Source organism: Ambystoma mexicanum, chromosome 13 (genome assembly GCF_040938575.1).
Source record: "Ambystoma mexicanum isolate Mex_15411 chromosome 13, UKY_AmexF1_1, whole genome shotgun sequence".
Taxonomy (NCBI): domain Eukaryota; kingdom Metazoa; phylum Chordata; class Amphibia; order Caudata; family Ambystomatidae; genus Ambystoma; species Ambystoma mexicanum.
Window position 1 is genome coordinate 12418129 of NC_090938.1, and position 25031 is coordinate 12443159.

Consider the following 25031-nt stretch of genomic DNA (forward strand, 5'->3'; position numbering starts at 1 on the left):
CACGCACGCGCACTGCCTCGCGACGGGTTCCCGAGCCTGGCCTCCTTTGTCCCGGGCGCCATCTTGAGCGGGGTGAGCGGCCTCTGATTGGGTTCTGGAGTCCGGTTGTGGAGCCAATCAGAGCGGGAAGGAAACCGGGAGCGGTGAGCGCGAGCGGCCAATGTGGGGGAGCGTGGGCCCCGATTGGAGGGACCGGGGGACCAGTCAGAGCCCGGGGTGGAGAGCGCAGGGCGAGAACATTGCTCGCGCGCCCCCGCCCGGGGAGGGCCGGAGGGAGGAGGGCGGGGAGGGGCGCGAGAGCCCGCGCCAGGGGCACAGGGAGGCAGCGCCGGTGCCACGAGGGATCCGGGGGGTTATGCTCGCGGGAGGGGAGGGCAGGGTAGGCAGTCCGGGACCTGTGGATCAGGGAGGGGGGGGCACACAGGCTGCAGGGTTCCAGGGAGCTCTGCCTGATGCTGTGCCCAGTGTAGGGTCCAAGGCAGTCTGATGGTGTGCCCAGTGTAGGGTTCAAGGCAGTCTAGGATGCAGGGTTCCAGGGAGCTCTGCCTGATGGCGTGTCCAGTGTAGGGTCCAGGGAGCTCTGCCTGATGCTGTGCCCAGTGTAGGGTCCAGGGAGCTCTGCCTGATGCTGTGCCCAGTGTAGGGTCCAGGGAGCTCTGCCTGATGCTGTGCCCAGTGTAGGGTCCAGGGAGCTCTGCCTGATGCTGTGTCCAGGGCAGCCTAGGGTGCAGGGTTCCAGGGAGCTCTGCCTGATGGCGTGTCCAGTGTAGGGTCCAGGGAGCTCTGCCTGATGCTGTGTCCAGGGCAGCCTAGGGTGCAGGGTTCCAGGGAGCTCTGCCTGATGCTGTGCCCAGTGTAGGGTCCAGGGAGCTCTGCCTGATGCTGTGTCCAGGGCAGCCTAGGGTGCAGGGTTCCAGGGAGCTCTGCCTGATGGCGTGTCCAGTGTAGAGTCCAGGGCAGTCTAGGGTGCAGGGTTCCAGGGAGCTCTGCCTGATGGCGTGTCCAGTGTAGGGTCCAGGGCAGTCTAGGATGCAGGGTTCCAGGGAGCTCTGCCTGATGGCGTGTCCAGTGTAGGGTCCAGGGAGCTCTGCCTGATGCTGTGCCCAGTGTAGGGTCCAGGGAGCTCTGCCTGATGCTGTGCCCAGTGTAGGGTTCCAGGGAGCTCTGCCTGATGGCGTGTCCAGTGTAGGGTCCAGGGAGCTCTGCCTGATGCTGTGCCCAGTGTAGGGTCCAGGGAGCTCTGCCTGATGCTGTGCCCAGTGTAGGGTCCAGGGAGCTCTGCCTGATGCTGTGCCCAGTGTAGGGTTCCAGGGAGCTCTGCCTGATGGCGTGTCCAGTGTAGGGTCCAGGGAGCTCTGCCTGATGCTGTGCCCAGTGTAGGGTCCAGGGAGCTCTGCCTGATGCTGTGCCCAGTGTAGGGTCCAGGGAGCTCTGCCTGATGCTGTGCCCAGTGTAGGGTCCAGGGAGCTCTGCCTGATGCTGTGTCCAGGGCAGCCTAGGGTGCAGGGTTCCAGGGAGCTCTGCCTGATGGCGTGTCCAGTGTAGGGTCCAGGGAGCTCTGCCTGATGCTGTGTCCAGGGCAGCCTAGGGTGCAGGGTTCCAGGGAGCTCTGCCTGATGCTGTGCCCAGTGTAGGGTCCAGGGAGCTCTGCCTGATGCTGTGTCCAGGGCAGCCTAGGGTGCAGGGTTCCAGGGAGCTCTGCCTGATGGCGTGTCCAGTGTAGAGTCCAGGGCAGTCTAGGGTGCAGGGTTCCAGGGAGCTCTGCCTGATGGCGTGTCCAGTGTAGGGTCCAGGGCAGTCTAGGATGCAGGGTTCCATGGAGCGTTGCCTGATGGTGGGTTCCATGTAGGGTCCAGGGCAGTCTGATGGCGTGTCCAGTGTAGGGTCCAGGGCAGTCTAGGATGCAGGGTTCCAGGGAGCTTTGCCTGATGGCGTGTCCAGTGTAGGGTCCAAGGCAGTCTGATGGTGTGCCCAGTGTAGGGTTCAAGGCAGTCTAGGATGCAGGGTTCCAGGGAGCTCTGCCTGATGGCGTGTCCAGTGTAGGGTCCAGGGAGCTCTGCCTGATGCTGTGCCCAGTGTAGGGTCCAGGGAGCTCTGCCTGATGCTGTGCCCAGTGTAGGGTTCCAGGGAGCTCTGCCTGATGGCGTGTCCAGTGTAGGGTCCAGGGAGCTCTGCCTGATGCTGTGCCCAGTGTAGGGTCCAGGGAGCTCTGCCTGATGCTGTGCCCAGTGTAGGGTCCAGGGAGCTCTGCCTGATGCTGTGCCCAGTGTAGGGTCCAGGGAGCTCTGCCTGATGCTGTGTCCAGGGCAGCCTAGGGTGCAGGGTTCCAGGGAGCTCTGCCTGATGGCGTGTCCAGTGTAGGGTCCAGGGAGCTCTGCCTGATGCTGTGTCCAGGGCAGCCTAGGGTGCAGGGTTCCAGGGAGCTCTGCCTGATGCTGTGCCCAGTGTAGGGTCCAGGGAGCTCTGCCTGATGCTGTGTCCAGGGCAGCCTAGGGTGCAGGGTTCCAGGGAGCTCTGCCTGATGGCGTGTCCAGTGTAGAGTCCAGGGCAGTCTAGGGTGCAGGGTTCCAGGGAGCTCTGCCTGATGGCGTGTCCAGTGTAGGGTCCAGGGCAGTCTAGGATGCAGGGTTCCATGGAGCGTTGCCTGATGGTGGGTTCCATGTAGGGTCCAGGGCAGTCTGATGGTGTGCCCAGTGTAGGGTTCAAGGCAGTCTAGGATGCAGGGTTCCAGGGAGCTCTGCCTGATGGCGTGTCCAGTGTAGGGTCCAGGGCAGTCTAGGATGCAGGGTTCCAGGGAGCTCTGCCTGATGCTGTGTCCAGTGTAGGGTCAGGGCAGTCTAGGATGCAGGGTTCCAGGGAGCTCTGCCTGATGCTGTGTCCAGTGTAGGGTCCAGGACTGTCTAGGGTGCAGGGTTCCAGGGAGCTCTGCCTGTTGCTGTGTCCAGTGTATGGCAGTCTAGGGTGCAGGGTTCCAGGGAGCTCTGCCTGATGGTGTATCCAGTGTAGGGTTCAAGGCAGTCTAGGGTGCAGGGTTCCAGGGAGCTCTGCCTGATGCTGTGTCCAGTGTAGGGTCCAAGGCAGTCTAGGATGCAGCGTTCCAGGGAGCTCTGCCTGATGGTGTATCCAGTGTAGGGTTCAAGGCAGTCTAGGGTGCAGGGTTCCAGGGAGCTCTGCCTGATGCTGTGTCCAGTGTAGGGTCCAAGGCAGTCTAGGGTGCAGGGTTCCAGGGAGCTCTGCCTGATGCTGTGTCCAGTGTAGAGTCCAGGGCAGTCTAGGATGCAGGGTTCCAGGGAGCTCTGCCTGATGCTGTGTCCAGTGTAGGGTTCAAGGCAGTCTAGGATGCAGGGTTCCAGGGAGCTCTGCCTGATGGCGTGTCCAGTGTAGGGTCCAGGGAGCTCTGCCTGATGCTGTGCCCAGTGTAGGGTCCAGGGAGCTCTGCCTGATGCTGTGCCCAGTGTAGGGTTCCAGGGAGCTCTGCCTGATGGCGTGTCCAGTGTAGGGTCCAGGGAGCTCTGCCTGATGTTGTGCCCAGTGTAGGGTCCAGGGAGCTCTGCCTGATGCTGTGCCCAGTGTAGGGTCCAGGGAGCTCTGCCTGATGCTGTGCCCAGTGTAGGGTCCAGGGAGCTCTGCCTGATGCTGTGTCCAGGGCAGCCTAGGGTGCAGGGTTCCAGGGAGCTCTGCCTGATGGCGTGTCCAGTGTAGGGTCCAGGGAGCTCTGCCTGATGCTGTGTCCAGGGCAGCCTAGGGTGCAGGGTTCCAGGGAGCTCTGCCTGATGCTGTGCCCAGTGTAGGGTCCAGGGAGCTCTGCCTGATGCTGTGTCCAGGGCAGCCTAGGGTGCAGGGTTCCAGGGAGCTCTGCCTGATGGCGTGTCCAGTGTAGAGTCCAGGGCAGTCTAGGGTGCAGGGTTCCAGGGAGCTCTGCCTGATGGCGTGTCCAGTGTAGGGTCCAGGGCAGTCTAGGATGCAGGGTTCCATGGAGCGTTGCCTGATGGTGGGTTCCATGTAGGGTCCAGGGCAGTCTGATGGTGTGCCCAGTGTAGGGTCCAGGGCAGTCTAGGATGCAGGGTTCCAGGGAGCTCTGCCTGATGCTGTGTCCAGTGTAGGGTCAGGGCAGTCTAGGATGCAGGGTTCCAGGGAGCTCTGCCTGATGCTGTGTCCAGTGTAGGGTCCAGGACTGTCTAGGGTGCAGGGTTCCAGGGAGCTCTGCCTGTTGCTGTGTCCAGTGTATGGCAGTCTAGGGTGCAGGGTTCCAGGGAGCTCTGCCTGATGGTGTATCCAGTGTAGGGTTCAAGGCAGTCTAGGGTGCAGGGTTCCAGGGAGCTCTGCCTGATGCTGTGTCCAGTGTAGGGTCCAAGGCAGTCTAGGATGCAGCGTTCCAGGGAGCTCTGCCTGATGGTGTATCCAGTGTAGGGTTCAAGGCAGTCTAGGGTGCAGGGTTCCAGGGAGCTCTGCCTGATGCTGTGTCCAGTGTAGGGTCCAAGGCAGTCTAGGGTGCAGGGTTCCAGGGAGCTCTGCCTGATGCTGTGTCCAGTGTAGGGTCCAAGGCAGTCTAGGGTGCAGGGTTCCAGGGAGCTCTGCCTGATGGTGTATCCAGTGTAGGGTCCAGGGCAGTCTAGGGTGCAGGGTTCCAGGGAGCTCTGCCTGTTGCTGTGTCCAGTGTAGGGTCCAGGGCAGTCTAGGGTGCAGGGTTCCAGGGAGCTCTGCCTGATGCTGTGCCCAGTGTAGGGTTCAAGGCAGTCTAGGATGCAGCGTTCCAGGGAGCTCTGCCTGTTGCTGTGTCCAGTGTAGGGTCCAGGGCAGTCTAGGATGCAGGGTTCCATGGAGCGTTGCCTGATGGTGGGTTCCATGTAGGGTCCAAGGCAGTCTAGGGTGCAGGGTTCCAGGGAGCTCTGCCTGATGCTGTGCCCAGTGTAGGGTTCAAGGCAGTCTAGGGTGCAGGGTTCCAGGGAGCTCTGCCTGTTGCTGTGTCCAGTGTAGGGTCCAGGGCAGTCTAGGGTGCAGGGTTCCAGGGAGCTCTGCCTGATGCTGTGCCCAGTGTAGGGTTCAAGGCAGTCTAGGATGCAGCGTTCCAGGGAGCTCTGCCTGTTGCTGTGTCCAGTGTAGGGTCCAGGGCAGTCTAGGATGCAGGGTTCCATGGAGCTCTGCCTGATGCTGTGTCCAGGGCAGCCTAGGGTGCAGGGTTCCAGGGAGCTTTGCCTGATGGCGTGTCCAGTGTAGGGTCCAGGGCAGTCTAGGATGCAGGGTTCCATGGAGCGTTGCCTGATGGTGGGTTCCATGTAGGGTCCAGGGCAGTCTGATGGTGTGCCCAGTGTAGGGTTCAAGGCAGTCTAGGGTGCAGGGTTCCAGGGAGCTCTGCCTGTTGCTGTGTCCAGTGTAGGGTCCAGGGCAGTCTAGGGTGCAGGGTTCCAGGGAGCTCTGCCTGATGCTGTGCCCAGTGTAGGGTTCAAGGCAGTCTAGGATGCAGCGTTCCAGGGAGCTCTGCCTGATGCTGTGTCCAGTGTAGGGTCCAGGGCAGTCTAGGATGCAGGGTTCCAGGGAGCTCTGCCTGATGCTGTGTCCAGTGTAGGGTTCAAGGCAGTCTAGGATGCAGGGTTCCAGGGAGCTCTGCCTGATGCTGTGTCCAGTGTAGGGTTCAAGGCAGTCTAGGATGCAGGGTTCCAGGGAGCTCTGCCTGATGCTGTGTCCAGTGTAGGCTCCAAGGCATTCTAGGGTGCAGGGTTCCAGGGAGCTCTGCCTGATGCTGTGTCCAGTGTAGGGTTCAAGGCAGTCTAGGATGCAGGGTTCCAGGGAGCTTTGCCTGATGGCGTGTCCAGTGTAGGGTCCAAGGCAGTCTAGGATGCAGGGTTCCATGGAGCGTTGCCTGATGGTGGGTTCCATGTAGGGTCCAGGGCAGTCTGATGGTGTGCCCAGTGTAGGGTTCAAGGCAGTCTAGGATGCAGGGTTCCAGGGAGCTCTGCCTGATGGCGTGTCCAGTGTAGGGTCCAGGGCAGTCTAGGATGCAGCGTTCCAGGGAGCTCTGCCTGATGCTGTGTCCAGTGTAGGGTCCAGGGCAGTCTAGGATGCAGGGTTCCAGGGAGCTCTGCCTGATGCTGTGTCCAGTGTAGGGTCCAGGACTGTCTAGGGTGCAGGGTTCCAGGGAGCTCTGCCTGTTGCTGTGTCCAGTGTATGGCAGTCTAGGGTGCAGGGTTCCAGGGAGCGCTGCCTGATGCTGTGTCCAGTGTAGGCTCCAAGGCATTCTAGGGTGCAGGGTTCCATGGAGCTTTGCCTGATGGCATGTCCAGTGTAGGGTTCAAGGCAGTCTAGGATGCAGGGTTCCAGGGAGCTTTGCCTGATGGCGTGTCCAGTGTAGGGTCCAAGGCAGTCTAGGATGCAGCGTTCCATGGAGCGTTGCCTGATGGTGGGTTCCATGTAGGGTCCAGGGCAGTCTGATGGTGTGCCCAGTGTAGGGTTCAAGGCAGTCTAGGATGCAGGGTTCCAGGGAGCTCTGCCTGATGGCGTGTCCAGTGTAGGGTCCAGGGCAGTCTAGGGTGCAGGGTTCCAGGGAGCTCTGCCTGATGCTGTGTCCAGGGCAGCCTAGGGTGCAGGGTTCCAGGGAGCTTTGCCTGATGGCGTGTCCAGTGTAGGGTCCAGGGCAGTCTAGGATGCAGCGTTCCAGGGAGCTCTGCCTGATGCTGTGTCCAGTGTAGGGTTCAAGGCAGTCTAGGATGCAGGGTTCCAGGGAGCTCTGCCTGATGCTGTGTCCAGTGTAGGGTTCAAGGCAGTCTAGGATGCAGGGTTCCAGGGAGCTCTGCCTGATGCTGTGTCCAGTGTAGGCTCCAAGGCATTCTAGGGTGCAGGGTTCCAGGGAGCTCTGCCTGATGCTGTGTCCAGTGTAGGGTCCAGGGCAGTCTAGGATGCAGCGTTCCAGGGAGCTCTGCCTGATGCTGTGTCCAGTGTAGGGTTCAAGGCAGTCTAGGATGCAGGGTTCCAGGGAGCTCTGCCTGATGCTGTGTCCAGTGTAGGGTTCAAGGCAGTCTAGGATGCAGGGTTCCAGGGAGCTCTGCCTGATGCTGTGTCCAGTGTAGGGTTCAAGGCAGTCTAGGATGCAGGGTTCCAGGGAGCTCTGCCTGATGCTGTGTCCAGTGTAGGCTCCAAGGCATTCTAGGGTGCAGGGTTCCAGGGAGCTCTGCCTGATGCTGTGTCCAGTGTAGGGTTCAAGGCAGTCTAGGATGCAGGGTTCCAGGGAGCTTTGCCTGATGGCGTGTCCAGTGTAGGGTCCAAGGCAGTCTAGGATGCAGGGTTCCATGGAGCGTTGCCTGATGGTGGGTTCCATGTAGGGTCCAGGGCAGTCTGATGGTGTGCCCAGTGTAGGGTTCAAGGCAGTCTAGGATGCAGGGTTCCAGGGAGCTCTGCCTGATGGCGTGTCCAGTGTAGGGTCCAGGGCAGTCTAGGGTGCAGGGTTCCAGGGAGCTCTGCCTGATGCTGTGTCCAGGGCAGCCTAGGGTGCAGGGTTCCAGGGAGCGCTGCCTGATGGCGTGTCCAGTGTAGGGTCCAGGGCAGTCTAGGATGCAGGGTTCCAGGGAGCTTTGCCTGATGGCGTGTCCAGTGTAGGGTCCAGGGCAGTCTAGGATGCAGCGTTCCAGGGAGCTCTGCCTGATGCTGTGTCCAGTGTAGGGTTCAAGGCAGTCTAGGATGCAGGGTTCCAGGGAGCTCTGCCTGATGCTGTGTCCAGTGTAGGGTTCAAGGCAGTCTAGGATGCAGGGTTCCAGGGAGCTCTGCCTGATGCTGTGTCCAGTGTAGGGTCCAGGGCAGTCTAGGATGCAGGGTTCCAGGGAGCTCTGCCTGATGCTGTGTCCAGTGTAGGGTCCAGGACTGTCTAGGGTGCAGGGTTCCAGGGAGCTCTGCCTGTTGCTGTGTCCAGTGTATGGCAGTCTAGGGTGCAGGGTTCCAGGGAGCGCTGCCTGATGCTGTGTCCAGTGTAGGCTCCAAGGCATTCTAGGGTGCAGGGTTCCATGGAGCTTTGCCTGATGGCATGTCCAGTGTAGGGTTCAAGGCAGTCTAGGATGCAGGGTTCCAGGGAGCTTTGCCTGATGGCGTGTCCAGTGTAGGGTCCAAGGCAGTCTAGGATGCAGCGTTCCATGGAGCGTTGCCTGATGGTGGGTTCCATGTAGGGTCCAGGGCAGTCTGATGGTGTGCCCAGTGTAGGGTTCAAGGCAGTCTAGGATGCAGGGTTCCAGGGAGCTCTGCCTGATGGCGTGTCCAGTGTAGGGTCCAGGGCAGTCTAGGGTGCAGGGTTCCAGGGAGCTCTGCCTGATGCTGTGTCCAGGGCAGCCTAGGGTGCAGGGTTCCAGGGAGCTTTGCCTGATGGCGTGTCCAGTGTAGGGTCCAGGGCAGTCTAGGATGCAGCGTTCCAGGGAGCTCTGCCTGATGCTGTGTCCAGTGTAGGGTTCAAGGCAGTCTAGGATGCAGGGTTCCAGGGAGCTCTGCCTGATGCTGTGTCCAGTGTAGGGTTCAAGGCAGTCTAGGATGCAGGGTTCCAGGGAGCTCTGCCTGATGCTGTGTCCAGTGTAGGCTCCAAGGCATTCTAGGGTGCAGGGTTCCAGGGAGCTCTGCCTGATGCTGTGTCCAGTGTAGGCTCCAAGGCATTCTAGGGTGCAGGGTTCCAGGGAGCTCTGCCTGATGCTGTGTCCAGTGTAGGGTCCAGGGCAGTCTAGGATGCAGCGTTCCAGGGAGCTCTGCCTGATGCTGTGTCCAGTGTAGGGTTCAAGGCAGTCTAGGATGCAGGGTTCCAGGGAGCTTTGCCTGATGGCGTGTCCAGTGTAGGGTCCAAGGCAGTCTAGGATGCAGGGTTCCATGGAGCGTTGCCTGATGGTGGGTTCCATGTAGGGTCCAGGGCAGTCTGATGGTGTGCCCAGTGTAGGGTTCAAGGCAGTCTAGGATGCAGGGTTCCAGGGAGCTCTGCCTGATGGCGTGTCCAGTGTAGGGTCCAGGGCAGTCTAGGGTGCAGGGTTCCAGGGAGCTCTGCCTGATGCTGTGTCCAGGGCAGCCTAGGGTGCAGGGTTCCAGGGAGCGCTGCCTGATGGCGTGTCCAGTGTAGGGTCCAGGGCAGTCTAGGATGCAGGGTTCCAGGGAGCTTTGCCTGATGGCGTGTCCAGTGTAGGGTCCAGGGCAGTCTAGGATGCAGCGTTCCAGGGAGCTCTGCCTGATGCTGTGTCCAGTGTAGGGTTCAAGGCAGTCTAGGATGCAGGGTTCCAGGGAGCTCTGCCTGATGCTGTGTCCAGTGTAGGGTTCAAGGCAGTCTAGGATGCAGGGTTCCAGGGAGCTCTGCCTGATGCTGTGTCCAGTGTAGGGTTCAAGGCAGTCTAGGATGCAGGGTTCCAGGGAGCTCTGCCTGATGCTGTGTCCAGTGTAGGCTCCAAGGCATTCTAGGGTGCAGGGTTCCAGGGAGCTCTGCCTGATGCTGTGTCCAGTGTAGGGTTCAAGGCAGTCTAGGATGCAGGGTTCCAGGGAGCTTTGCCTGATGGCGTGTCCAGTGTAGGGTCCAAGGCAGTCTAGGATGCAGGGTTCCATGGAGCGTTGCCTGATGGTGGGTTCCATGTAGGGTCCAGGGCAGTCTGATGGTGTGCCCAGTGTAGGGTTCAAGGCAGTCTAGGATGCAGGGTTCCAGGGAGCTCTGCCTGATTGCGTGTCCAGTGTAGGGTCCAGGGCAGTCTAGGATGCAGCGTTCCAGGGAGCTCTGCCTGATGCTGTGTCCAGTGTAGGGTCCAGGACTGTCTAGGGTGCAGGGTTCCAGGGAGCTCTGCCTGTTGCTGTGTCCAGTGTATGGCAGTCTAGGGTGCAGGGTTCCAGGGAGCGCTGCCTGATGCTGTGTCCAGTGTAGGCTCCAAGGCATTCTAGGGTGCAGGGTTCCATGGAGCTTTGCCTGATGGCATGTCCAGTGTAGGGTTCAAGGCAGTCTAGGATGCAGGGTTCCAGGGAGCTTTGCCTGATGGCGTGTCCAGTGTAGGGTCCAAGGCAGTCTAGGATGCAGCGTTCCATGGAGCGTTGCCTGATGGTGGGTTCCATGTAGGGTCCAGGGCAGTCTGATGGTGTGCCCAGTGTAGGGTTCAAGGCAGTCTAGGATGCAGGGTTCCAGGGAGCTCTGCCTGATGGCGTGTCCAGTGTAGGGTCCAGGGCAGTCTAGGGTGCAGGGTTCCAGGGAGCTCTGCCTGATGCTGTGTCCAGGGCAGCCTAGGGTGCAGGGTTCCAGGGAGCTTTGCCTGATGGCGTGTCCAGTGTAGGGTCCAGGGCAGTCTAGGATGCAGCGTTCCAGGGAGCTCTGCCTGATGCTGTGTCCAGTGTAGGGTTCAAGGCAGTCTAGGATGCAGGGTTCCAGGGAGCTCTGCCTGATGCTGTGTCCAGTGTAGGGTTCAAGGCAGTCTAGGATGCAGGGTTCCAGGGAGCTCTGCCTGATGCTGTGTCCAGTGTAGGCTCCAAGGCATTCTAGGGTGCAGGGTTCCAGGGAGCTCTGCCTGATGCTGTGTCCAGTGTAGGCTCCAAGGCATTCTAGGGTGCAGGGTTCCAGGGAGCTCTGCCTGATGCTGTGTCCAGTGTAGGGTCCAGGGCAGTCTAGGATGCAGCGTTCCAGGGAGCTCTGCCTGATGCTGTGTCCAGTGTAGGGTTCAAGGCAGTCTAGGATGCAGGGTTCCAGGGAGCTCTGCCTGATGCTGTGTCCAGTGTAGGGTTCAAGGCAGTCTAGGATGCAGGGTTCCAGGGAGCTTTGCCTGATGCTGTGTCCAGTGTAGGCTCCAAGGCATTCTAGGGTGCAGGGTTCCAGGGAGCTCTGCCTGATGCTGTGTCCAGTGTAGGGTTCAAGGCAGTCTAGGATGCAGGGTTCCAGGGAGCTTTGCCTGATGGCGTGTCCAGTGTAGGGTCCAAGGCAGTCTAGGATGCAGGGTTCCATGGAGCGTTGCCTGATGGTGGGTTCCATGTAGGGTCCAGGGCAGTCTGATGGTGTGCCCAGTGTAGGGTTCAAGGCAGTCTAGGATGCAGGGTTCCAGGGAGCTCTGCCTGATGGCGTGTCCAGTGTAGGGTCCAGGGCAGTCTAGGGTGCAGGGTTCCAGGGAGCTCTGCCTGATGCTGTGTCCAGGGCAGCCTAGGGTGCAGGGTTCCAGGGAGCGCTGCCTGATGGCGTGTCCAGTGTAGGGTCCAGGGCAGTCTAGGATGCAGGGTTCCATGGAGCTTTGCCTGATGGCGTGTCCAGTGTAGGGTCCAGGGCAGTCTAGGATGCAGCGTTCCAGGGAGCTCTGCCTGATGCTGTGTCCAGTGTAGGGTTCAAGGCAGTCTAGGATGCAGGGTTCCAGGGAGCTCTGCCTGATGCTGTGTCCAGTGTAGGGTTCAAGGCAGTCTAGGATGCAGGGTTCCAGGGAGCTCTGCCTGATGCTGTGTCCAGTGTAGGGTTCAAGGCAGTCTAGGATGCAGGGTTCCAGGGAGCTCTGCCTGATGCTGTGTCCAGTGTAGGCTCCAAGGCATTCTAGGGTGCAGGGTTCCAGGGAGCTCTGCCTGATGCTGTGTCCAGTGTAGGGTTCAAGGCAGTCTAGGATGCAGGGTTCCAGGGAGCTTTGCCTGATGGCGTGTCCAGTGTAGGGTCCAAGGCAGTCTAGGATGCAGGGTTCCATGGAGCGTTGCCTGATGGTGGGTTCCATGTAGGGTCCAGGGCAGTCTGATGGTGTGCCCAGTGTAGGGTTCAAGGCAGTCTAGGATGCAGGGTTCCAGGGAGCTCTGCCTGATGGCGTGTCCAGTGTAGGGTCCAGGGCAGTCTAGGATGCAGCGTTCCAGGGAGCTCTGCCTGATGCTGTGTCCAGTGTAGGGTCCAGGGCAGTCTAGGATGCAGGGTTCCAGGGAGCTCTGCCTGATGCTGTGTCCAGTGTAGGGTCCAGGACTGTCTAGGGTGCAGGGTTCCAGGGAGCTCTGCCTGTTGCTGTGTCCAGTGTATGGCAGTCTAGGGTGCAGGGTTCCAGGGAGCGCTGCCTGATGCTGTGTCCAGTGTAGGCTCCAAGGCATTCTAGGGTGCAGGGTTCCATGGAGCTTTGCCTGATGGCATGTCCAGTGTAGGGTTCAAGGCAGTCTAGGATGCAGGGTTCCAGGGAGCTTTGCCTGATGGCGTGTCCAGTGTAGGGTCCAAGGCAGTCTAGGATGCAGGGTTCCAGGGAGCTTTGCCTGATGGCGTGTCCAGTGTAGGCTCCAAGGCATTCTAGGGTGCAGGGTTCCATGGAGCTTTGCCTGATGGCATGTCCAGTGTAGGGTTCAAGGCAGTCTAGGATGCAGGGTTCCAGGGAGCTTTGCCTGATGGCGTGTCCAGTGTAGGGTCCAAGGCAGTCTAGGATGCAGGGTTCCAGGGAGCTTTGCCTGATGGCGTGTCCAGTGTAGGGTCCAAGGCAGTCTAGGATGCAGGGTTCCATGGAGCTCTGCCTGATGGCGTGTCCAGTGTAGGGTCCAAGGCAGTCTAGGATGCAGGGTTCCAGGGAGCTTTGCCTGATGGCGTGTCCAGTGTAGGGTCCAAGGCAGTCTAGGATGCAGGGTTCCATGGAGCGTTGCCTGATGGTGGGTTCCATGTAGGGTCCAGGGCAGTCTGATGGCATGTCCAGTGTAGGGTTCAAGGCAGTCTAGGGTGCAGGGTTCCAGGGAGCTCTGCCTGATGCTGTGTCCAGTGTAGGCTCCAAGGCATTCTAGGGTGCAGGGTTCCATGGAGCTTTGCCTGATGGCATGTCCAGTGTAGGGTTCAAGGCAGTCTAGGATGCAGGGTTCCATGGAGCTCTGCCTGATGCTGTGTCCAGGGCAGCCTAGGGTGCAGGGTTCCAGGGAGCGCTGCCTGATGGCGTGTCCAGTGTAGGGTCCAGGGCAGTCTAGGATGCAGGGTTCCAGGGAGCTTTGCCTGATGGCGTGTCCAGTGTAGGGTCCAGGGCAGTCTAGGATGCAGCGTTCCAGGGAGCTCTGCCTGATGCTGTGTCCAGTGTAGGGTCCAGGGCAGTCTAGGATGCAGGGTTCCAGGGAGCTCTGCCTGATGCTGTGTCCAGTGTAGGGTCCAGGGCTGTCTAGGGTGCAGGGTTCCAGGGAGCTCTGCCTGTTGCTGTGTCCAGTGTAGGGCAGTCTAGGGTGCAGGGTTCCAGGGAGCGCTGCCTGATGCTGTGTCCAGTGTAGGCTCCAAGGCATTCTAGGGTGCAGGGTTCCATGGAGCTTTGCCTGATGGCATGTCCAGTGTAGGGTTCAAGGCAGTCTAGGATGCAGGGTTCCAGGGAGCTTTGCCTGATGGCGTGTCCAGTGTAGGGTCCAAGGCAGTCTAGGATGCAGGGTTCCAGGGAGCTTTGCCTGATGGCGTGTCCAGTGTAGGGTCCAAGGCAGTCTAGGATGCAGGGTTCCATGGAGCTCTGCCTGATGGCGTGTCCAGTGTAGGGTCCAAGGCAGTCTAGGATGCAGGGTTCCAGGGAGCTTTGCCTGATGGTGTGTCCAGTGTAGGGTTCAAGGCAGTCTAGGATGCAGGGTTCCAGGGAGCTTTGCCTGATGGCGTGTCCAGTGTAGGGTCCAAGGCAGTCTGATGGTGTGCCCAGTGTAGGGTTCAAGGCAGTCTAGGATGCAGGGTTCCAGGGAGCTCTGCCTGATGGCGTGTCCAGTGTAGGGTCCAGGGCAGTCTAGGGTGCAGGGTTCCAGGGAGCTCTGCATGATGCTGTGTCCAGTGTAGGCTCCAAGGCATTCTAGGGTGCAGGGTTCCATGGAGCTTTGCATGATGGCATGTCCAGTGTAGGGTTCAAGGCAGTCTAGGATGCAGGGTTCCAGGGAGCTTTGCCTGATGGCGTGTCCAGTGTAGGGTCCAAGGCAGTCTAGGATGCAGGGTTCCAGGGAGCTTTGCCTGATGGCGTGTCCAGTGTAGGGTCCAAGGCAGTCTAGGATGCAGGGTTCCATGGAGCTCTGCCTGATGGCGTGTCCAGTGTAGGGTCCAAGGCAGTCTAGGATGCAGGGTTCCAGGGAGCTTTGCCTGATGGCGTGTCCAGTGTAGGGTCCAAGGCAGTCTAGGATGCAGGGTTCCATGGAGCGTTGCCTGATGGTGGGTTCCATGTAGGGTCCAGGGCAGTCTGATGGTGTGCCCAGTGTAGGGTTCAAGGCAGTCTAGGATGCAGGGTTCCAGGGAGCTCAGCCTGATGGTGTATCCAGTGTAGGGTCCAGGGCAGTCTAGGATGCAGGGTTCCAGGGAGCTCTGTCTGATGGTGGGTCCCATGTAGGGTCCACGGCAGTCTAGGATGCAGGGTTCCAGGGAGCCTTGCCTTCTAGGGTCCAAGGCAGTCTAGGATGGTATGTTCCATTGAGCTTTTCCTGATTTTGACCCATATAGGGTCTAAGGCAGTTTAGGCTGGTGGCTTCTAGTGAGCTTTGCCTGACGGGGTGACCCTTGTGGGGTGAAATGCAGTCTGGGAAAGTGCTGCAGTCCAAGGTGCTTCGTCTGATTGTGGGGCCCATATAGGGTGAAATGCTCTCTGCTGGGGGTGGTGTCCAGGGAGTTTTGGGTACGCTCTTGCCGCTGCTTGAGTGTCTCCCATAGGCGGTCCTCAGAGCTTTAGGTGAACGTTGGCTGTACCTTTTTGGGGTGGGACCCATTCTAGTCATCATTAGGCTTTTCCCCTTATGTAATTGTTTGTCAAGATGAAACATGATGCTTTGCGGATATGCCCAGAGCAATGCCAGAGGTTATGATTTCTTCTAAACTGCCCCACATGGTCTCACAGTTAGACTTGGGTGGATGGTGGTGTCCGTGGGGCAGTGGGTGCCTGCTTATGGGAACCGGGTGATGTTGCTGGCTGTGTTTGGGGAAATTTAAAACACTGCAAGACTCTAGCTTGACAGATTGGGTTGAATGTCAGTTGGGCTGGACTCGTTTTCTGGTATTAGATTGGGTGGGGTCGAGGGGGGTGAGAACGGATGGGTGCCTAGGGCAAGACTGAACGTTAATTGCGCTTTCTGCTGATGCTTAGGGCATCCTGCTTGTGACATGTAAACAAGCTGACCACTCCAATGGCCTCGAGTGAACACAGTTGTGGGGTGGAAAGAAAAACGAGCTAAGGCAGCAGAAGGTTTTGCATATGGTGGTTTTCAAAACCATATGGAAGGGAGACGGACTCAACCAGGAATCTATACATTTCTCCTGCTTTCAAGCCAAAAGCACCCAGAAAACTACAGTCAGCACTAACATGATCTGTTCCCATTCCACTCGGGAGGGTTTACTGCAACCTTTTTATATTTTATTTATTTTTACATTTGTATAGTGCACATACAGCCATTGGGCATTGCGGAGCTGAAGCTCGCTATCCTTCAGAGGAGCAATACCCCTTGCTTGCTGTACTGGAAGGCACACCTCCTGAAAGGCGACACCCAACAAGACCAAAACACATTGAGGGGGTCGCTGTTCTACCCCTGTTCAGAGAGTTGCCTAGCATTCCTGTGCTGGACTGTCTTAAGTGGGTGGGACCAGCCTGATGGGCAGTTGTATATTTCGCCTCCGGGTGGTACATTGAGCTAAAGAGGCCCTATAAGAGGTTGTTTGTCTCCTTCCCAGTAGAGGGGCTTCCACAGCTTTATGCTCTCAGGAATTTTTGCCTCCGCAGATGTGTTTTTTTGCCTTTGGTAACAGGTGAGGAGTGGTGGTGCATTGCCTTTTCATGGTCTACCGTCACCACAGAACTGTTGCCTGGGGGTCTTTTGACAGACTTGCAGAATAACTGTTGTTATGGAGCACTGTGCGCCAGTGTCAGATGCTGGAACAAAAAAAAAAGAGAGAGCAGCCTCGGATCAAGGGTCTGCAACCTGCGGTTTCCTGATGTTTTAGACTGCAACTCCCATAATGCATCACCATTAACTATGCAGGCTCCGGTTGATGGAAGTTGCAGTCGAAAACATCTGAAGTCTAAAACCTCTGGAGAGTCAAGGTTTGCAAAACCGTTGCAGTCTACAAGCCTTGCTTTCGCCTTGAGTTGTGGGGTTCCTGGTGCACGCAGGCCACTGTGGCCAAGGTCCTTGTGCAGTGAGCTTGTCTGCACAGCGCCCTGCAGCAGCAGCCGCTCTTCATGTTGCTTTTTCTGTCTTCCCCAGGCTTGGCTGTGAGTAACTGTGTGCACGGGTGAAGCTGAGGAACGGGGGCCATGGAGCAGTACACGACCACCAGCAACGGCTCTACAGAGCAGATCGTGGTGCAGACCGGCCAGCTCCAGCAGCAGGTGAGACGCTCTGGGCCCTGTCATCTGAGCAGTGCTTCTGCTAGTCTAGGTTACAGACTAAATGGCTTGGGTGGCGCATGCCTGGGGTTTGTGGAGCTCTGCAACATTGGCTGCCTTTTGGTTCTGCTGGGTGGCGGACCTCCAGTTATATAGGGGGGGGGGGATATCCATGTTTTTGCTTCATTCCGAGTAAGGCCCTTTCTTGCTTTCCAATTCAGACACTGGTTGAATTCTTTAGAGAAATGCGCTTCCTGCTTTTTGTCTATTCGAATGACCCATTCTCCTTTTGCCACTGGGGCGTCTTACGGCAAAGCTTTCCTCACACTTCTTTTTTCAAATGTTTTCTAATTTGCTTTAGAAAGGAGGGCATTCTTGAAATCTCTAGGTGCTGCAGAGGACTTGGTGAGATGCCTGAAGTACTGCCGGACATAATCGGTTTCTCCATACACTTGTCCCCAATATTGTTCCAATGCCTGCTCTGTACCGCGTGCCCCCCTTTGCACCTCAAACCTTCCCAGCCAGGTTGGCGGTGCCTTCTCTTTTGCTGACTCTGTTCTCTCCTGCTCTTCTTCTTCCTGTTCCCCGCAGCAGACTGCGGTCACTGCTGTCCAGTTACAGACCGATGCTCAGGTGGCTTCTGCCCCAGGCCAGCAGGTCCAGACTCTGCAGGTAGTGGTCATCTCCCTGTGCCTGAGCCTCTGCCACACCCACTCCATTTGTCCTGGTGTTGTTTGGATCACCCATTGCACATCTCATTCCAAAGACCCTCTGCATGGACTTGCCATTCTTGGCCTTCATTTTCTAGACGTCTCGTACAGTTCAGTGAATCTTATGATTGGTGGGACCTGACTCTCCCTGGGGGAATACACGTCAGCACAGCGGGGTCTGAGCTGCTGTGAATCTGCGGCCCTGCCTTCTCTGGCCATGCAGGTGGAGCTTTACACCAGCGCGTTGGGAAGGTATTGTGTCTCTAGGATTTCAGAACTGGAGAGAGTGGGGCATTGCAAGTTGGTAAGCAGAACCTGCACAGATTGGTGCATGGTAGAGCAAAGTATGTATGTTAGTATCCCAATGTATTTCTAGTGCCACAGGGGAGTTGGGGTACGGTACAAAGGGGTAAGGGGGTCTAATCCCCTGAGAAGCAGAGCCAGGGTGCAAGTAGAAACTTAACTGGAATGAATGTTTCACTGGTTGAGTAAAAGGGCTTGCACATGCAAGGGTTTGGCAGTGGCCTGCTTGCCATGCGCACGAGCGACAGGAGCCCATGCACAGACCTAGCTTCTTTGCCGTGATCAAGCCAGAGCTCCCTTTTCTGTTGGATTCTATGTCCTGACACCTGATGGGCCCTTTTAGTTAACAGATTGTGCTCAGCTGATGTAAATGGCACGAAGCGCAACCATTCATGTGATGAGTCTGAGATATTCCAACTTTTGAGGGTACTGGGTGGTGTACAATCAGCCCGAGGTAAGGGTTTGGCGTTGGTTGCCTTTGTCTTGAGTAAATCTGAGTGTGGTGAAGGTCTGTACATTGCTGCCAACGCCAACTTACAGCTAGAAATAGCAATGTGGCGATTTCTGCAGGCACTGGCCAATGGATTTTAGAAGGCGGCCGATGGCTCCAGTTGCTGTGCTCTCCTGGTTGGCCCTGGGCACTGCCTTTTCCGTTGCCTGTGCAGTCCTCGCCCTGAAGCAATAATCCCCCCTCGCTCCCCCCCCGGGTCGTCTCTTGATCTATCATTGTTCTTCCTTCCACCTGCAGGTCCAGGGTCAGCCGCTCATGGTGCAGGTCAGCGGTGGGCAGCTGATCACATCCACAGGACAGCCAATCATGGTGCAGGCAATGACTGGCGGGCAGGGACAAACCATCATGCAGGTTCCCGTATCTGGAGGGCAGGGTCTCCAGCAGGTGAGAAAAGGCCCTCGGTCCAGTTCCTCCATCGCCGGCTGCTCTTGCAGGTCTAGAGCTAAAGGGCAGATGATGCGGCTGCTTTAGTTTTTTCCTTGTGTCCTTTCTCTGTTTTCTCAGATCCAGCTGGTTCAGCCGGGCCAGATTCAGATCCAGGGCGGGCAAGCAGTCCAGGTGCAGGGCCAGCAGGGCCAGACCCAACAGATCATAATCCAGCAGCCCCAGACAGCTGTCACTGCCGGCCAGAACCAGGTGATGAAGGAAGACCCAGGGGTCCCATTTGGCTCTTCTGTGTGTGGGGTCTGATGGCCACTGCTTGGCTTTCACCTGCCTGCCCAGCCTGATGTACGCTTCCCTCCCTGTAGAGTATACCCAGAGAATACCCTCTGTACCCTCCCTGTAGAGTATACCCAGAGAATACCCTCTGTACCCTCCCTGTAGTGTACCCATAGAGTATACCCAGAGAATGACCCCTGTACCCTCCCAGTGAGTATACCCAGAGAATGCCTTCTGTACCCTCCCCGTAGAGTATACCCAGAGAATGCCCTCTGTACTCTCCCCGTAGAGTATACCCACAGAATTCCCTCAGTACCCTCCCGGTAGAGTATACCCGTAGACTAGTATACCCAGAGAATTCCCTCTGTACTCTCCCTGTAGAGTATACCCATAGACTAGTATACCAAGAGAATGCCCTCTGTACTCTCCATGTAGAGTATACCCACAGAATGCCCTCTGTAGAGTATACCCGTAGCCTAGTATACCCACAGAATGGCCTCTGTACCCTCCCTGTAGAGTGTACCAACAGAATGCCCTCTGTACCCTCCCTGTAGAGTATACCCAGAGAATGCCCTCTGTACCCTCCCTGTAGAGTATACCCAGCGAATGCCCTCTGTACCCTCCCTGTAGAATATACCCAGAGAATGTCCCCTGTAGAGTATACCCATAGAATACCCTCTGTACCCTCCCAGTAGAGTATACCCAGAAAATGCCCTCTGTACCCTCCCTGTAGAGTATACCCAGAAAATGCCCTCTGTACCCTCCCTGTAGAGTATACCCAGAGAATGCCCCCTGTACCGCCATGTCTTTAATGAAACTGCCCAACGCGGCTCCCGCTCAGTAAGCCCTGCTTTTACTTTGAATAGGGCCAGCAGCAGATAACGGTGCAAGGACAGCAAGTGGCACAGACGGCAGAAGGGCAGACCATCGTATACCAGCCGGTGAATGCTGATGGCACCATCTTACAACAAGGTAGGCCTTGTCCGAACTTACCCCGAATAATGGGTTGCTTTGCAGAATGTAGCTTGTCTGTGGGGTGGGGTGGGGCGGGGCGGGGCAGGGGGGGACATCTTCCAAGCAATTATGCATCCACGGCCGCGTGACCCAGGAGCAGGCCCCGGATTAGTAGTGCGATTGTTCTTTCTGTGTGTTCCCCCTGCTTTGTTGTGTAAAGTTTCGGTCCCTGTTACAGGCATGATCACCATTCCAGCGTCGAGTTTGGCGGGAGCACAGATTGTTCAAGCCGGAGCCAACACGAACACGACCAGCAGTGGGCAGGGCACGGTCACCGTAACGTTACCCGTCTCTGGCAACATGGTGAATTCTGGCGGCATGGTGATGGTATGTAATCTAGGCCACCTCCAGATCTAAGGCACACATCCATTGTTTTAATTGGCACAGCGGCAGGTGCTGTGAGATGTTACAAGTTGCCTTTTGTCAGAAGGTCCTGATTCATGGAACGTTTTCCTATGGGATTGCACCATTATAAAACCCTTCTATGAATGGGGAGTCTAGCACTTTGCAGTCTAGTGTTTTTCTTGCTTAATCCAGTTTTCGGGTAGCGTGTTAGGTGGGCTCCGTATGCTGCTAATACGGCCTCTGTAGCTGCTGGTGTGCAGTCGGAGCATCCCCTCTGGACCGCTTTGGGGATAGCGGTACATGCTAGTCCCCCCCCCAATCTTCTCAAATAACCTCTGCAGTCCCTTATGAGCCTACTTGCACTCTGGCGCAGATGGTAGCATGTTCCCTTCTCACACACAGATGGTTCCCGGTGCGGGTTCTGTACCCGCCATCCAGCGGATTCCTCTGCCGGGGGCGGAACTGCTGGAGGAAGAGCCACTGTACGTGAATGCCAAACAGTATCACCGGATACTCAAGAGGCGGCAGGCCCGTGCCAAACTGGAGGCCGAAGGCAAGATCCCGAAAGAGAGAAGGGTGAGACAAGGGGTGAGATGCCGCGTGCAGCCAATCCATATATTCTACACTGACTTTGGGTTGTAAGGGGGGTGAGGTGGGGGTTAGCAGTTGTATAAAGCTGCGATATGACCATGGCATGTTGGAATATTGGGCAGAAGAAGGCTTCCGGTAATTGACCTGTACTACTGTTGGCTGATCATAAACTTACTGTGAATTTGTGCTGTACTGTTTCATTTTTTTTTTTTTTTAATGTCTGAAAAAGCATGTCTCTCCTGTAAGCTTTTTGAGTAGGTGTATCTGTTTTTATGCCAGATGTTGTCTCCCTTCTCGAGCCATGTTTGTCTGTGTTCTTGAGCCACACCTTCCCTCGCCTCTTCCTTACCCCTGCCTCCTGGTATCGCCTCGTTGGCTGTGTCTGGTCGAGCTCTGCCCTCTCGTCTGGTTTCTAGCTGTGTACTACCTGCATTTGGGGTTTTGCTAATATCTGCCTTGCTTTAGTTGTTCAGACTGGTGTTTTGGGAGGGGTTTTTGAACCCATAAGCTAGTTGTGGGCCTTTTAGATTTTGCCTTTTGCTTTTGGCATCTAACCTTAGTACTTGGCTGCGGTGCTGCTGTTCAGTGCCAGCTTTATACTTGCATGTCATGCTCTGTTAACACTTGCTCTGTGATTTCCATCTTCTGTGTTAGTTACAGGGGTGTTTGTTTCTTGCACTGACCCCCGAGTTTATCTTTTTCAGAAATACCTCCACGAGTCGCGTCACCGGCACGCCATGGCCCGCAAACGAGGAGATGGTGGTCGCTTCTTCTCGCCCAAGGAGAAGGATGGCTCCGATATGCATGTAATAGCCCACTCTCAGTGCTATTCTACTAACACTTGACATACATTAAGTGGCAATGTATTACCAGCTTTTAGGATGCACCCTGACATTGTGAACTGTTTAGGAGCCTCTGCTTATGACAGTATGAGGCGGGGTGGCTTTCTTGCATGAGATCTTTGGTGCCTGCTGTACAGCGCATTGTGCACAACCAAGCAACGGCATGGTCTAGGCTGGTTCTACTTGTTCCAAAAGGGCCCATGTGGCCACCAAATTATTTATAGTCCTATTAAGGCTGAACATGAAGGGTGTGAGCTTGTTCCCGGGACCAGCCCAAACACAAAATAACACCCTCCCTCTGCCCTGCAGGTTCAAACTTTGTGGCACCTGATGACCCACTCTAGAAAAAGCCAGGCCAGGCCATAATATACTTGCGTTTATTTGACAATGAGTATAACATGAGTGAGCAGCAGTTTAGTGAAATGGGAAGAATGCAGGTTATAGATCACAAATACACAGAGCACAAAAGCTTGTGTTCCTAGATAATCGGGCTTAAGCGCCACATCAAGGAGCTGTCGATCCTCGTGCTTGGCCCCTCTTCCTTTCTGGACGGCACTGGTCTGAGCCCCCCCCCCACCCCCCCCTTTGTGGGCAGCAGTCAGTGTATAGGTGAGATATGGCAGGCTAGGAACCTATACACAGGAGAATGCTGTCGATTCTGGGCACTCCACACATTGTACGACCCGCAGATGAGTCCCTACCGCCCTCCACCGGCCCCAGCCTTGGGTGCAAACCTTTTATGAGAGGGGTCTGTCCCTCAAGGGGATGTACTTTTCTCGAGGCTTCAGTCCAAAAACAATTCTGGTGGAAAAACCCAACTCTGTATCAATGCCAAATCGCTCCTCTTTCCCAGTACAGCCGGCTATAGGCATGATATGCAGTGTAGTTGGCTCAGCGGGTTTATGTACCTGCAGATGCTTTGCTAATTACATTACATGTGCGCACACAATCAAAGTACAGTTCACATCGCATTATTTCTCCTTAAAACTATTACATGTGAATAGTCAATATTAACATTGAAACCAACAAAATTCTGTCTTAGTTGAGAAAATTCCACTTAATTTTGTGGGCCAACTTTCCCCCGTTAAGAATTGCACAATAATAATCTTTTTAAACCAATTTCTGTCTACAGCACCAACACTGTTTTGGCCTTTGAACTAAACATATTGTTGCTCCAATCGTAGTAAGCCCTTCATCAGGACAGCTGTTTTCTGTTACTATGTAGAATAATACAAGTCATTCTTAAATCAAACCAAAATTACTAAAGTTACTGACATTCATTCAAGTTGATGCATTTTGTGTATTCCCTCCGAGTAATGTGAACCATTAGGTAATACGACTTAATGCTTAATATTCTGCGCACATCCTATTGGCTTTGGAGGTTATTCTTTCGGCAGCATGTATATCCTAATTTTACCAGGTCCACAGCAGTCATCCAGGGGCTTATGCCAAGGCCACGTACTGTGTACTGTGTACATCTCTGCAGCCTGTACCAGCATTCCCAGTGGACTTGTCGCAGATGGTCCTGCTGGAGTGGACCCAGCCCTCAGTGGCCTGACTGAGTGTACCTGGTTCCTCTCTAGCACTGGACGTTGAGGCCCCTCCCAGTTCCTCCTAATGCTCTGCTTGTGGAGTAGGTTACTTTGTTGTGCCGCACTGTGTGGCACGTTCCTGGCCTGCGGTGTGGTCGGTGCTGCTGTTACCTTTGCGTATAATGATTACTGCGTGAATGCGTTCCCATTTCCTGGGGTGCATATTCCTGAGTGTTTTGTTTTTCATGGACAGCTGGAAGTATCGCAGGAGTGTTTTCTGACTGTGGGAGGGTGCAGGGAGCAGATGACCAGCTGGACCACAGGTATATGGAACGACGGGAGAGGTGTAGGAAGAAACTGACCACCTGCTATTGGGGGGAGGGTTGTGGATCCCACTTACTACGTATGCATTGGGGGTGGTTACTTGTATTGCACAGTGTTAATGGGTGTGCATTTGACACACGATCCGTACAGGCAGAGGTGTGTATTGTGCCCGGTGGGGTGTTGGCGTTCCTGGGGTATTGGAAGTCTGGTATTTTTCACACTGGGTAGGCACGGATATCACCATTATTCTGGCGAGGACACAATCACTGGTGTTCTGTTGTGGTGAAGGTGGGTGTTCACCCAAACGATGTAGTTTGCACAGTTTCCTTGTCTTATACTTGTGTCTCTGTATCTGAACAGGACTCTCACGGAAGTGACGACGGAATGACGACGATGATCCGAGTATCTTAATGGCTCCCAACCTCCAAGATCAGACTGACCGAGGCTGACTCCCTCTGTACCCAGTAGCAGCCCGTCGCCCCACCTTGAACTGTTGCTCCGGGTGCGTGCTGGACTCTGCACATTGGTGGCTATTTGCCATTTGGACTTTAAGGCGCGAGTGGCTCCCATCGGCTGGAAAGCAAAGCAAACCTGGTAGTGTTTTTTTGGGTGAATTTGTTAGGTAGCCAAGGCGTGGGTGGAAGCATTTACCTCTGCTGTGGCACTGTGATGCCCCACCCTCATGCCATCTACCACAAGGAGCAGTGTTTGGATTCCAGAAATGGGGACACTTGTGACTTTAGTGCACTCTCTGATCCAGGATTTTTCATTGTTCATCCCGGATGAAAGTGTCGAATTGATGCGTTTTAGATGCCAGTGAAAGCAATCCTGCTGTTGGCCTTGTAGTCTGCTTCTGGCTACATGCCGTCCCTCTGGCCTGCGGCTGTCAACTCTCAGCACTTCACACAACTGCTGCAGCAACTGGTCCAGTTCCCAGTAGGAAAGGGCCCTGGAGTTTTATGGGAAGGCTGCAAAACCTGAACTATATGCTGACGCCCCTGACACATTGTGGGTGACTGTTTTGGGGGCCGAGGAGGATTACTTTTAAATTGAATTCCCATTGTTTTAATGCAGTGGCGCCACTTTGGGGTTGTCTGTTATGTAACTGACATATGCATTATGGCCAGGTCTTTGCAGGGAAGGGGGCTTGTGGTAAGAAGTCCCGTCGCCGGATCGCTTTGTGGTTACCGGGGAGGTGGATCATTTGTTGTGTTTGGAGTAGAACGTGTTTGTGTTCTTGAAAGTTCATGGGAAGCCTGATAAGTGTGGCATCCTTTTACACTGACTTTAATTCCTGTTGGGGCCAGTACTGCACTGTTCGTTCTGTGGAAGGCTTACTACTCTTTCCGTAGGCGAGCTTTGGCCTGGACGGACACTACCATTCGTGATCCGTGCTCTTCAGTATTGAGGTTTTTTCTTTCTTTTTAGGGGTGCTGTTTCTGGTTTGTTGACCAGATGTTACTTGTTGGATGTGTGTGTATCTTTGTTTTTGAAGACAGTTGTATGTTGGGGTCGACTGAGGAATACAGCACTTGAATGGGTTCAATGGAAGTCGCACGGCTGGCTGCTTGGTCTGGGTGCGAGGAGCTGTCGAGACGTAATCCATTCCAAGCCTTACCACAAGCCTGTCACTTTGTGGGTAGGCAAGGAACCCAGGGTGGGGTGGGTGGGGGGCAGGAGCTCTTGTGTTAAATAAGCAAAACATTTGTAAATAGTTTTTTTATGAGGCCTTTTCTTTTCCAATGTGTAAATTAGCTGTATTTGTAAGTACTGTGTACATCACCAGCTAATGACAATAAAGTGCTATTTCTAACAGTCTGCTTTCTTGGGGTTCTTTACTTGTGTGCATCACTAAAACAAATATGCCCCATGACGGGGAGAAGAAGAAAGGACAAAAGTCAGAGGTAAGAAAAAACAAAATTAAAAAAATATTCCCACACTAAAAAAAAAAACTCGGGCTCTACACATACGCCTCTCCCACA

The 25031-nt window shown here is 55.8% G+C and overlaps 1 protein-coding gene across 13 annotated transcripts; it reads left to right on the forward strand.

Moving 5' to 3' along the window:
• NFYA (nuclear transcription factor Y subunit alpha) lies at positions 1-24864 on the forward strand. Of its 13 annotated transcripts, none has more exons than XM_069633012.1 (11): positions 1-143; positions 16096-16220; positions 16809-16892; positions 17979-18125; positions 18246-18377; positions 19268-19373; positions 19594-19742; positions 20163-20348; positions 21056-21157; positions 22979-23048; positions 23410-24864. In XM_069633012.1, exons 2-11 carry the CDS (start codon positions 16146-16148, stop codon positions 23424-23426), a joined length of 1068 nt encoding a protein of 355 aa, XP_069489113.1. In that variant the 5' UTR covers positions 1-143; positions 16096-16145; the 3' UTR covers positions 23427-24864. The 13 variants fall into 13 exon arrangements, with proteins under 13 accessions (XP_069489113.1, XP_069489115.1, XP_069489110.1 ...); XM_069633014.1 differs by having other exon boundaries at positions 20163-20336; XM_069633009.1 differs by having other exon boundaries at positions 17979-18124; positions 18236-18377.
• Positions 24865-25031: the final 167 nt, after the last annotated feature.